This window comes from Podarcis pityusensis, assembly GCF_964106645.2.
Source record: "Podarcis pityusensis genome assembly, chromosome: 2".
In the NCBI taxonomy this organism is placed as follows: Eukaryota; Metazoa; Chordata; class Lepidosauria; order Squamata; family Lacertidae; genus Podarcis; species Podarcis pityusensis.
The window spans coordinates 84,197,660-84,210,294 of NC_138029.1; the positions used below are offsets into that span (position 1 = coordinate 84,197,660).

The following is a 12,635-nucleotide window of genomic DNA, read 5'->3' on the forward strand; positions in this document are numbered from 1 at the left end:
AAAGCCCGAGAGGGCCTGTAGGGAAAGAAGCAGTCTCTCAGATATTTGGGACCTAAGTCATTTAAACTGAGTTCAGAAATGAACTAGCAACCAACGCAGCTGTTTCAGAATGGGAGTTGTATGACCTTTAAAGGCAATCGGGCTGCTGCATTTTGAAACAGTTGAAGCTTTCAAGTTGTTTTCATCTGGCTACAGATTTCTGGCAGATTTCTTTAGATGCCCCCTAGCAAAATAGCACACTCAACATGTTGGGCATTATTTATTTATTTTCCAAAGTTATACATCACCTTCAGGGTAAAGGCCTCCCAAGGTGGTCCACTTAAACATTTTAAACCATAAAATACAACTAAAACATCTCATTACAATTTCAAAAACTAAAAACAGCAGTTCTAGAATACAATATAACCCAGTACAGCAATCCAGATAAAACAGATTTTTAAACAACAACACAACAATTTAACAGTTAGGTACTCAGGTCCTCACCTTATTAAAAGCAAATTGAAATAAAGAAGGTTTTAAAGCTAACACAAACAGGGCCAGACATCAATTCCCTCAGGAGTGAATTCCACAAATATGAAGCTCCCACTGAAAAGCCCATGCCCCTAGTGTTTGCCAGTCTAAGAAATCTTATTGACAGTGGCCATGTGAACAAAGCTTTTCTAATCTTTTTTTAAAAATTTATTAATTTCCTTTTCTTTAGTTACAAATATACTTATAACATACAGCTTACATAAACATCTCTCCCTCCCCCCTTTTGGACTTCCCTCAACTTCCATTTCTGATTTATTAACCTCATTAGTATATTCTGCTATTTTCTACAAATATCATATTTTTCCTTTTATTACATTATCTATTCTCTATCCATAAAGTTGTGAATATTTAAATCCTACCATCAGATCAATATTCTTTCTTTGTATCTGCAAATATAATATAAAAGGTTCCCACTTTTTCAAAATCCCTATTGTTCTTTTCCCAAAGTCTGTGTGTCAGCTTCGCCAATTCCGCATAGCTCATCAGTTTTTCTTGCCATTGTTCTTTTGTTGGAATTTCTCCAGTCTTCCAATTCTGTGCTAGTAGTATTCTTGCCGCTGCCGCTGCATACATAAATAATGCCTTTTTCTCTTTTGGCAGGTCTTGTCCTAATATACTCAACAGGAAGGCTTCTAGTTGTTCAACAAATGTTATTTTAAACATTTTTTTTTTAATTCATTGTAGATCATTTCCCAACATACCTTAACACTTTTACAATCCCACCGCATATGATAAAAAGTCCCTTCAACCTCTTTGCACCTCCAACATTCCCTCTGTTCATTTTTATATATTTTGGCCAATTTCACCGGTGAGATGTACCATCTATACATCACCTTCATGCAATTTTCCTTTAACAATATACAGTCTGTAAATTTCAGATTTACTTTCCAAAGTTTTATCCAATCTTCAAATTTTATATTGTGGCCTATGTCTTACGCCCATTTGATCATTACTGATTTCACTTCCTCATCTTTCGTTTCCCATTCCAAAAGGATGTTATGCATTTTCTTTTACAATTTTGAGTTCTCTCCTATTACTTCCTTTTGAAATTTAGAAACCCTGTACAAAAAACCTTTCTTATTGTCCTCTTAAAAAATATATTTTAGCTGCCTATGATGCAACCAACTTTGAAGATGTTCCTTTATTTCCTCATATTCTTTCAATTCTAGTTGCCCTTCCTATTCTACTAACAATTCTCTATCTGTCGGCCAGTCTCCCTTTCCCCCCAATGTTTTTAGTGATAATGCCTAATAGGTGATTACCACCAAGGTGTTTTGGGTTCTAATAGTTCTTTATATTTGTCCCATACTTTTAGCAACGCTCTTCTTATTATATGATTGTGGAATCCTTTATGGATTTTTGTTTTTCCGTACCATAGATAGGCATGCCATCCAAACCTATTTTCGTGTCCTTCCAAGTCTGTTATCTCTTCTCTGTCAAGTTTGATCCAATCTTGGATCCATATTAGGGTTGCAGCTTTGTAATACAATTTTAAGTCTGGAAGTGAGAAACCACCTCTCTCTTTCATATCTGTATCTTATTTTTTATCCTCAGTTTTTTCCCATTCCAGACAAATCTTGAAATTTATTTTTGCCATTCTTTGAAGCATGCAGTCCCTGCTATTATTGGTATTGTCTGAAAAAGAAATAACATTCTTGAAAGCACATTCATTTTTATTGCTGCGATCCTTCCTAAAAGGGATAGAGTCATCCTGTTCCATATTTCAAGATTTCTTTTAACTTCTAGCCAAACTTTTACATAATTATCCTTATATATGGTAATATTTTTTGCTGTTAACCATATACCTAAATACTTTACTTTTTTGTGGGCTTCTATTCCTATCTTATCTGTTATTTCTTTCTTTTCATGTTCTTTAAGATTTTCTTAAATCTTAAAAAAATCTTACATTCTAATCTTAAGGGCCAGGCAACTTTTTGTGGGTACAGGTGGACAGAGTCCTTTAAATAATATTGTCCTGAACTGTTTAAAGGTCATTATCAGCACTTTAAACTCCCCTGGAAACTAACAGGCAATGCATCTGCTACAGTATAAAATACAAACAACATGGTTTCTAAAAGATGTGGGGAGGGAAGCAGGTATTTATGATATAGCCAAAGTTTTCTTCATTCTGAGAATGACGGGACACGTACTGCCTTTGCACCCTATGAAAGATCAGCTGGGTTGTAGTTATTGCAGACTGGCAAATCTTGGCATATATACACACTGACCTGAAATGGTTCCAAAAAACCAACAAAGGGATCATCGCAGGAGCAATCTGTTTCCTGAGGAAAGCGGGAAGGTACAAAATGCTCGCTCTCCCTCCCCAGGGATTGATCTTGCAGATTCCCATAATATTCTATATGTTGGTTTCATATGTGAATGCCATTTTCTTCTTTTCATGAAGGTCCCACCAAGCAGAGACACATAGACACAAAGTGGGATGCCGCTGCATAATATCCCGGCAAAAAGCCTTTTTTAAGTCAATAGCCACCATCGCCCAATAAACATTTGCACATCTCTGGATCATAGTAGGAAACATAGCAGAAAAGATTCAAATCTTACAGAGAGAAATGCTTCTGCCAGAACAGGATTCCCTGCAGCTGTCTGTACTTAGCTTCTCATGTGGATCCTTTGGATTTTATAGTGCAGGCCCCATACATACACAGCTTCCTGAGGGCCAGAGACACAGCTGCAGGGAAAACTGAGCTACACAATTTTATGCAAAGCCTCCTTGATGTATGTAGCCCTCCAGATGTTGGTCTCAATGTCCCATTATGCCTGACCATCGGTCATGCTGGCTGGGGATGATGGGAGTTGGAGTCCAACAATATCTGGGAAGTCACAGCTTCTCCGCCCCGTTGTATGTTTAGTCTTCACAATTTACAATGATGCATCACTACCTCCTTTGGTTAGTTATCTGCAAAAATAGCTCCCCCCCCACCTTTTCCCTGAAAATAAGCTATTAAGCCGTTAGAGAAAATGTCCCCCCCCCTTTAGTAATAGGAATATTACTACAATAGTATTTACAGGGATAGAGAACCTGTGGCCCTCCAGATGTTGTTGGGCTCTAAGTCCCATCATGCCTGATCGCTAGCCATGCTAGCTGAGGCTGATGGGAGTTGGGGTCCCATAACATCTGGAGAGCCGCAAGTTCCCCATCTTTGATCACCATTTATTTTCCTTCGCAAAATCATTCTTCTCTTTCAGAACTAGTTGACTAACATCCAAGCAAATTTGTAACGTTATAATTCCTCGATAAGAGTTTGCAGTTTATGAACGCTTCACATCACGCTTCAGCAATACACTAGTGTATTGGGTGGTTGATTCTATTATTTTATCATGTTTTGAGATAAATTGTTTTTCACCATTAGAAACTGAGATTCTCTGTGGGATCTCTTCAGCTTTGCCCGGCGATTCTGGAACCAGATCTGAAATTGTTCAAAAGGAAAAAAGGTACCCTTGTTACAGATCAACCATCTTCATAGCACCACTTAAAGGAAAGGGCTATGTTGGAAAATGAAGCCTCAGTGTACAACCACATACTAACATAAAATATTGCCACTGTGAGAATAGGATGGTGGAACAGATGGGCCTTTGACCTGATCCAGCAGGGCTCTCCTTATGTTCTTTGAGCTATGACATACCCAATCTGGGTGCTAGATTGAAATGAACACTTTGTAAATAAAGGAGAGAAGAAAACGTGTGGAATGGCTGCATTTGGTGATTGGTTTTAGGAAATCAGACTGTCACAGTCTCTGATGCGGATCTATCCAGACTTCTAAGCTACTAGAAAGTGCTGGCTGTGGATGCTTGGTCATCCACTGCAGTCCAAAAAAGAGACCTGACTTTTAAAGCATTAAATGATGCAGTTAAAACAAAGATAAAAGTCCATCATCAGCACCTGAAGCAGAGTCAGAAAGTATTCTGAACAGCATCTAAAACAAGTTGCAACCAGGTTAGAAAATACAAATTGTGTCTACTTAGTAAGACCTAACTTCAGTCTGTTTGAAGGCAGATAAAAGAAAGTTGTTTAAAACTATGTGGAATTTTAAATCAAATGTTGGATAAGTCTCAGATTGCTAAATGCACTTTCATCATTTTGTAGTTATAACAAATCCTATTTTAAGTTTCTCATTCCACCTAAACAAAAGTTTGAAAAACGTACAGCACCCAATCCCATGCATGTTTACTCAGAAGTAAGCCCCACTGTGTTGAATGGAGCCTACTCCCTGGCAAGCATGCTTAGAATTGTAGCCTTAGTTTTTGCTGATATAAATTCCTAATATAATCATAATTTTACATTCTCTTGCAATCCTAAGTACACTTACTTGGGAGTAAAGATCATTGAATTCTGTATGAGTTACCTCTCACTATACAATCAAGACATCACACTTCCAAGTCTTAAATCCTGGCAACATACATGCTTTTGGGTTAAATAAAATGCATTTCTTTTATAGTAAGTTTATATTTAGGCAAATATATGTTTGGGAGTTTGGGAGTTAGGGAGTGCAAATATATGCAGTGTCCTGTTTTCTCCCATAAAGTGCTCCAAAAGCAATCCCAAAACAGTAGGAGTCAGAATCTCTGCAGTTAATTATTATTTCCAACCACTGCGAGATCTGCTAAGCAGACAGACAGATATAATCACAGAAAGATTCAAATAATGCTATTCAAAAGTTACCTGGATCCTGTCTTCATCTAAATCTAATTTTTGAGCTAGTTCTTCTCTAACATCAATCCCAGGATAAGAGTTCACTCTGAAAACATTTTCCAGTATTTCAATCTAAGGAGAATAAAGAGGAACACTATTACTTATTTATTGTTCACTGCAGCAAAAAATAAAGTTGAATCGCCTGATAAAAACTGAGGTCAGATTCTAAACTTAAATACAAATCAACAGTAATCAACTAAGCTATTTTGAACAACAGTGATGATTACATGTTAACATCTATACGTATTTTTATTCAGTAAATGAATGATTGTACAGACTTTTGTGAAACAGGCATTTCTGGATTCTTGCTAATAAATACCCTCTTACTAAACAATGCACCAAGCAAAACATCCATTCTTAGATTTATGAATAGGTTAAATGTACTCAATCCCTACCTGGCTTCGAGTGAATGCAGTTCTTGGCCTCCTACCTCTGTACCAACTCAATTCCCTTTTGTAAGAAAGCTTTTCATTGACTGCAAAATAGTTTTCACATTTCCGAACCCTTTCTTCTGCCTCTGGGTAGCTGATCGCATTAAACAATGGGATTGCATAGGAAATTGCAGGAAACCGTAGACAAGGGTTGCAATCCTCTCCTGCAAAGTCACAAATGCAGTATTTTAATACCATGAAATGTTGGGTTATACGTTTCAAACCTAAGAAAGACAAAACTGAAAGATAACAACCTGATTTTCTTTACAGCTTATTTAATGGATGCTTGTTAATTGTTCACTGCTTGTTAATTATCTTTTTTAAAGCCCTGAACTCAGGTTAAAAAGTTAAGAAAACAGAAATGAAGGTTTCCCTCTTACCCAAATCACTGCATTTATCCATCCATGGCCTGTGTGGCTTTGCAGCAGTTGTGCCATCTTTTTTCCGCTCTAACCCCAAAATGCTTTCAATGGAAAATGAACAAGATGCCTTTTTGCTTTCCCCAAGATTGGATTTGTCCTGATGGTTGTGAGAAGTTGCATTTAGAGGACAGAGTGATCTGCTTGCCATTCTTGTACTGTCAGCCTAGGTACCAAATGCACCATAGTTCAGGTTTTTCTTTCCCAGTTCCTGCTTATAGCTTTGTTGACAAGGGGGTTGGATTCGCCACGTCATTAATTAAAATCTTTTATTAGAAAGTTTTAGCATGTCAATGAAGATTCTCCCACCAAGAGGCACGAGGAGTTAATTGTTTATTTGTTTGCAAGTAATTAGCAACTAATGGTGACACCAGGGGGGGCACCAAGAGGGACAAAAAGTGTTATCTCGTCTAACCAGAGCATCAGACTTAACTTTCTCAAAAGAACCAGCGCACAAATATAGCACTTCTCTTTTATTTGAAATCATTAATGTATAAAATCAGGTTTCTTAAAAAAAATAGCATTCTAATGGACTCCACTTACCTAAACATAACAGCATGATAGGAAACCAGTCAAGTAATAAGTAATCTCATTTAAGTGAATTTTCTTCCAATGAAATTTTAAAAATAATCTCTTAATGCTATTAGGGTAATCCTGATGAAAAAGCTTCTGTTTTTTCATATGCATATGTAATAGTGAACATGGTCAATAATATAACAATGGTGTTTGGCATAAGGCACACTGCAATGGGTTGGCAATGTTGTCAGAGCTCAGTGTAATTGTCTTCCAAGAGCATGGATTAGTTAACAGGAATTGTTGAACTAAGTAGTTTGAAAAGGTAGAAATTTGTTTGCTTCTCCCCAGCCCCCAGCACTTGTATTATGCTGATGTAATTTTATGCTGATATTCTAAGAGGAGCCCAACAAATACTTGTACAAAACTTTGGAGAACAATCCCAGTGAAAGCAATAGCAGAGGAACCTTTTGTTTTAAAAAAGCAGGATTGTACCCTGTATGCTACTGTTGCTTAGAGGGGAGGTGGTATTTAACATTAGTCAGTCTCATAGTATACCCACTGGAATCAGTTAAGTAATTTTCCATCAATTTTAGTGGGTCTACTCCAAGTTGCAAAGTACACCTTTTTATATCAGAATCTGTTATGGATGGTGTCTTGTATGACTCCTTCCGGCAACTCCTGCAGTCAAGCTGGTGCCAAACATATTGTTCTGCTTTCCTTTGGACCACATCCAGTGGCGGAGCTTCATGCGTGTCGCGGGGGCGTAGCACGCCACCCACAGGGGCGTGGCACCCAGCGGGGGCAGGGGGCAGCCCTGATGGTAGCCCACCAGGATCCTGCTGCCGGGGGTGGTGTGCTCCCCCCGCACTCCTCTTCCTCCACCAGTGACCACATCAGTGAGGCTGATTGGGGGTCTTGTCATCCATACACACTGCCCAACCTTGTGTCTGGGAGTTGCTTTTATGTGCTAAGTCAATTCGAATTTAGGTATCATAAATAATTTGCTATCCTAGTTTTTATAATGAACTAATGTAAAAAGTTGGTGGCGCTGTGGTCTAAACCATTGAGCCTAGGGCTTGCTGATCGGAAGGTTGGTGGTTCGAATCCCGGCAACGGGGTGAGCTCCTGTTGCTTGGTCCTTCTCCTGCCAACCTAGCAGTTTGAAAGCATGTCAAAGTGCAAGTAGATAAATAGGTACCACTCCGGCGGGAAGGTAAACAGCGTTTCCGTGCGTTGTTCTGGTTTCGCCAGAAGCGGCTTAGTCATACTGGCCACATGAACTGGAAAAACTGTCTGCGGACAAAACGTCAGCTCCCTCGGCCAATAAAGCGAGATGAACACCGCAACCCGAGTCGTCTGCAACTGGACTTAACTGTCAGGGGTCCTTTACCTTTTTAAAGCACATAAAAGAAGGTTTGAAGTTAAATACATTTATTAAATGCATCAGTACTGTTTGTCTTTGGGATATTGTATTTTTTCCAATAAAGTATGAATGGGAAACTCAATTTCATCTCTGGACTCCACAACCTTACTGTCAGAAAGTTCTTCCTGATATTTTGCTGGAATCTCCTTTCTTGTAAGTTGAATCCATTAGCTTGGGTCCTACCTCCAGAGCAGGAGAAAACAAGCTTGCTCCATCTTCACTGTGACAGCTCTTTAGATATTTGAGATGGCTATCATATCTCCTCTCAGTCTCTTTTCCAAGCTAAACATACCCAACTCCTTAACCATTCTTCATAAGGCTTAGTTTCCAGACCATTGATTGTCTTGATTACCCTCCTCTGAACACATTCCAGCTTGTCAATATCCATCTTAAATTGTGGCACCAAGAACTGGACACAGTATAAATAATAATAATAAAAATAATAATTGATCATTTATACCCCACCCATCTGGCTGGGTTTCCCCAGCCACTCTGGGCGTCTTACAACAAAATATTAAAATACAATAGTCCTTCAGATATTAAAAGCTTCCCTAAACAGTATTCTAGGTGTGGTCTGACCAAGGCAGAATAGAGTGGTACTATTACTTCCCTTGATCTGGACACTATACTTCTGTTCATGCAGCCTAGAATAGTATTAGTTTTTTTGCTGCTGCATTACACTGTTGGCTCATGTTAAGCTTATAGTCTAAAACCTCTAAATCCTTTTAGCATTTACTGTTGGAAATCCAGGTGTCTCTCATCTTATATTTGTGCAGCTGGTTCTCCCTACCTAAATGTAGAGTTCTGTATTTGTCCCAATCTGTTAAAGACATTTTGAATTCCGATCCTGTCTTCTGTGGCATTAGCTACCCCTCCCAGTTTGATGTCATCTGCAAATTTGGTGTCATCTGCATCCTCTCAATTCCTTCATCCAAGTCATTTATAAAGACATTGAACAACAACAGACCCAGGACAGAACCCTGCGGCATCCCACTTGTCACTTTTTCCCAGGATGATAACCATTAGTGAGCGCTCTGGGTTTGGTCATTTAACCAGCTGTAAATCCACCTTGCCCAGCACACATTTTGCCAGCTTCTCTGCAAGAATATAATGGCGAACTTTGTCAAAAGCCTCATTGAAATCAAGATACGCTATATCCACAGAATTCCCCTGAGTTGGGAATAACGGTTTAGCCGCATAGGTGAATTGTGCCATTTTGTGTCACTTTTTATTTTAAAATGAATGTTAAATTATTTCTTTTTGTTCTACAGTAGTTTGTACTGAAAAGAACATTAACATTAATAATAGCTCTATAATGCTGCCATCTAGTGTTGGCAATTTATTGGTGTAAGCTTTGGGGGTAAGGTAAATTATAGAGTTATTAAAAACATTAAAGTCTCTTTAATTCCTTATTCAAAAGAAATTAAAAAAATGAGAGCTTAATTAATCTATGAATAATAAGCTTACATTATTTTGAGTTAATAATCAGTTAATATTTGCATTTATCATAGTTTGTTTTCTGAGAATGGCTTCCATGGAAGGTAAAATCAGAGAAATAAATTACTTTATGTATGGCATACTACTGAAGCCTGCTTTGCTCCTTTCAAGTCCTTTTTTGCTGCCTTGGCTTAGTATGCTGACCAAACCCATGTTTGTGGTTAAGCTCTCTCCAGACTAACCTTAGGTTACCAGATGTACCCGTTTCCCAGGGACAGTCCCTGGATTTACAAATCAATCCCCTGACAAAATCCTATCATTCCTATTGAAGTTGAAACGTGTCCCCAGATTCATTGAAAAAAAATCTGGTAACCTTAGACTAACCACGAGCTGTAACCAAAGTCTGTCTGGAGACAGGTTAAGCACAAGCCTGAATTCAGAGAACACATGAAGCCAATCTTTGGCTTATTTCAGCACAGGCTTGAAAAGGACCAGGGAAAAGCAAATTAGGTATGAGCTCCAACCAAGCCACACGTCTGTGCTCAGCCAAAGTTGAGTTCAGTGTGATGTGCACAACAACCTAGGGAAATAAGAGCACTCTGTTCCGCACCAGATGGAAACCCAGCAATGAAATGTGGGAAAAGACAGCAAGCAATCTGCAGCAGTGCAAAACATCCCATAAACATGTTCGACTTTAAAAATCCAGTATGTATACAAACTCTGCTCTTCTTTGGGAATACATTTACAAATAAAACAGTATTTGAAAGTTTATTGTAGAACCTTTGTTATCTGTTGGACTCTTGAAGTGAGCAGTGCTCTCAAGGTGTACGGTAACTATCTAGCTATACTTGTTCCAATTTTGCCAGTGAACTGTATGTATTTATCTTCCGTCTAGGCAAGCAGGAGGGGTGGTGAGGGGTGTAGCCTAGGATAAGGAGCCTGGGTGTAGCTAGGGAGAAGGTATGGCCTGGAAAGAGTTCTGCAGGCAGATAGAGAAGGCTGGAGGGCTCCATTTGGCCTGCCTGACCTGAGGTTCCTCACCTCTATTGTGATTTATGTGAAGGAGGCCCCCCAGCCTGTTCACAGGTCCTTATATGATCAGTGAAAACAATTGGTCCTGGCAAGTATTAACTGCTCTCAGTCTTAACATGATAACTGCCATTTGTCCAGATTTTAATTTGTCTGAATTAATTTGAAGATGTATTTTAATTAATTGATGCCTCTTTTTATGTATACTGTGTTATTTGTATGATGTTAGCCGCTCTGAGCCTGGCTTCGGCTAGGGAGGGCGGGATACAAATAAAATTTATTATTATCATTATCATTATTATTATTAAAATGTAAAGAGTGAATGGCAGATGTAGTATGGGTAACTAATGACAGTGTCCCTTATCTTCCTAAAGATGCAGTCACTACCGCAGAAAAGTATTTTACTCTGGAATGGGTTAAAAAACATGGTTGCACCTTGAGAGTAAGTGCAAATGCAGCCTTATTATGCTTTCTGGTGGTAATGTAACTTCAGTACATTGGAATTTTGATTTATGCTTTATTTATTTCCTAAATTTTTTAAAAAGAAACATTGGACTATTTTGATGTACTATTTTGATGTATCTGGCAGCCCAGCCAGTGCCATCTCAGTATACATAAAAAGAGAGGGGAAAAGGTCAAACCAGGAAAAAAACCATAATGGCCTAGGCTGCAGTTCTATACACTTACCTGGGAGTAAGAACCACTGAATTCAATACTGTAGTGCTTATTTCTGAGTAGACATTAGATTACACTGCTAGTTAATCATTTCATTAAAGGTCTTACTTTTTCTAAGTCAGTTTGTATTACACATGGTAAATATTTGATAACGGAGTAATTCTTATCATAATGACTTGGGTTTATATATACTGTATTAATGTACTGCTGCATGTATCCCAGTCTCTGAGCAATGAGACTGCTGGGATTTCTGTGCTTACCTAGGGTTCTATTTTCTTGGAATGAAGGTCAATAGAGATTTTGGTGTCTTTAGGATATGTGGTTGCATTTACACATATATACAATTTAAGCATAAGATCAGCTCACAGCATTAACACACAAACATATCAATTCTCCATTGTTCCAGGGAACCTCCAAGCCACAGTGCTTGGGTCCAGCACAGAGCATGACATACCTGTCTCTTCAGCATCCAGTATCAGCCAAAACTTACCCACAAAACCTGGCTACCATTCTTCTACCTTTCAAGGTGATCTTGATTCCAAGTAGGGGCAGAGTTAACCCCACTTGTCTATATGGCAGCATGGCTAATGTAAACAGCACTATTATACTGCCTGCCATTACCTTACCAAAGGAACAGGTTTAACTGGTTTCCTCACAGAGATTCCACCCCCACATACACTGGATCACAGGTTTGAAGGGACCCATGGGTGTCATCCAGACTGACCCTGGCAAACTCACAACAGTATTCTTAAAGTGCTCAGTAGAACTTTATTTTAAAAACAGTACTAATATATGATCAATTCTTTTTGATTGGCCTCAGACACTTTGCTGTTGGCTAGGTAAGCATAATGTTGGATAAGCAGAGCATACTCCCTCCTCCTAATGAGTTAACCAGCTGGCAGTTATTAATACTATGGACATCATTTTCAAATCCATCTGGAATTTGCAGATCCCAGGCTCTGCATGCCTCTTAATATATTTCGACCCATTCTCCTTTCGTATCCAAAGAATAAAATTATATTGTAAAGCAAAAAAAGCCAAAAAATCCACACACAAATAAAACCGTGTTTAAAAGATCCACTTAGCAACAGAGAGGTGTGCTAGGCCGCAAAGCAGTAATTTTAAGAGTCGGGGCTGGGAGGCGGAAAAGGGCATCGGAAGCGGCGGCTGGGATGACACGCAACATGGCGTGCCTGTGCCATCCTTTGCCCTCGCTTCATGGAGAAGCCCCGCTGTAACCGGTGAGGACTTGCTCCCAGGTGAGCCTCGCGCAGAGGGCGACCAGCCGCAAACCCTCTGAGGGCCACACGGGGTGGGGGAGGCAGTGCAGGAAAGGCCGCCAGCCCCGGCGCAACAACCCCCGCAGGAGAGGCCAAGAGAAGAGCGAGCCTGGGGATCCGGATTAATAAATAAGAGGCCGCGCGCCTCCTCCTGCTGCTGCTTCTTCGGTTCGGAGTGGCCGC

General features: G+C 39.3%; 1 protein-coding gene across 3 annotated transcripts; it reads right to left on the reverse strand.

Annotated features, from left to right (window-relative positions):
• Window positions 1-248: 248 nt before the first annotated feature.
• HESX1 (HESX homeobox 1) lies at window positions 249-9,380 on the reverse strand. 3 transcript variants are annotated; one of them, XM_080996849.1, is made up of 6 exons: window positions 7,807-9,380; window positions 6,054-6,192; window positions 5,638-5,837; window positions 5,213-5,314; window positions 3,897-3,959; window positions 249-2,166 (listed from the first exon to the last, which is right to left on the reverse strand). In XM_080996849.1, exons 2-6 carry the CDS (start codon window positions 6,073-6,075, stop codon window positions 2,116-2,118), a joined length of 438 nt encoding a protein of 145 aa, XP_080852975.1. In that variant the 5' UTR covers window positions 6,076-6,192; window positions 7,807-9,380; the 3' UTR covers window positions 249-2,115. The 3 variants fall into 3 exon arrangements, with proteins under 3 accessions (XP_080852975.1, XP_080852973.1, XP_080852974.1); XM_080996847.1 differs by lacking the exon at window positions 7,807-9,380 and having other exon boundaries at window positions 6,054-7,799; XM_080996848.1 differs by lacking the exon at window positions 7,807-9,380 and having other exon boundaries at window positions 249-3,959; window positions 6,054-7,799.
• Between the last annotated feature and the right edge of the window lie 3,255 nt (window positions 9,381-12,635).

Excerpts from the sequence above, each read along its gene's own strand:
- HESX1 (XM_080996847.1), bottom strand. The coding sequence starts at position 6,243 with ATGGCAAGCAGATCACTCTGTCCTCTAAATGCAACTTCTCACAACCAT. Across the intron at positions 3,960-5,212 it reads TAGATGAAGACAGGATCCAG|ATCTGGTTCCAGAATCGCCG; the intron begins GTAACTTTTGAA and ends GAACAATTTCAG. Across the intron at positions 2,167-3,896 it reads GAGAATCTCAGTTTCTAATG|ACAATACCAATAATAGCAGG; the intron begins GTGAAAAACAAT and ends TTTCTTTTTCAG.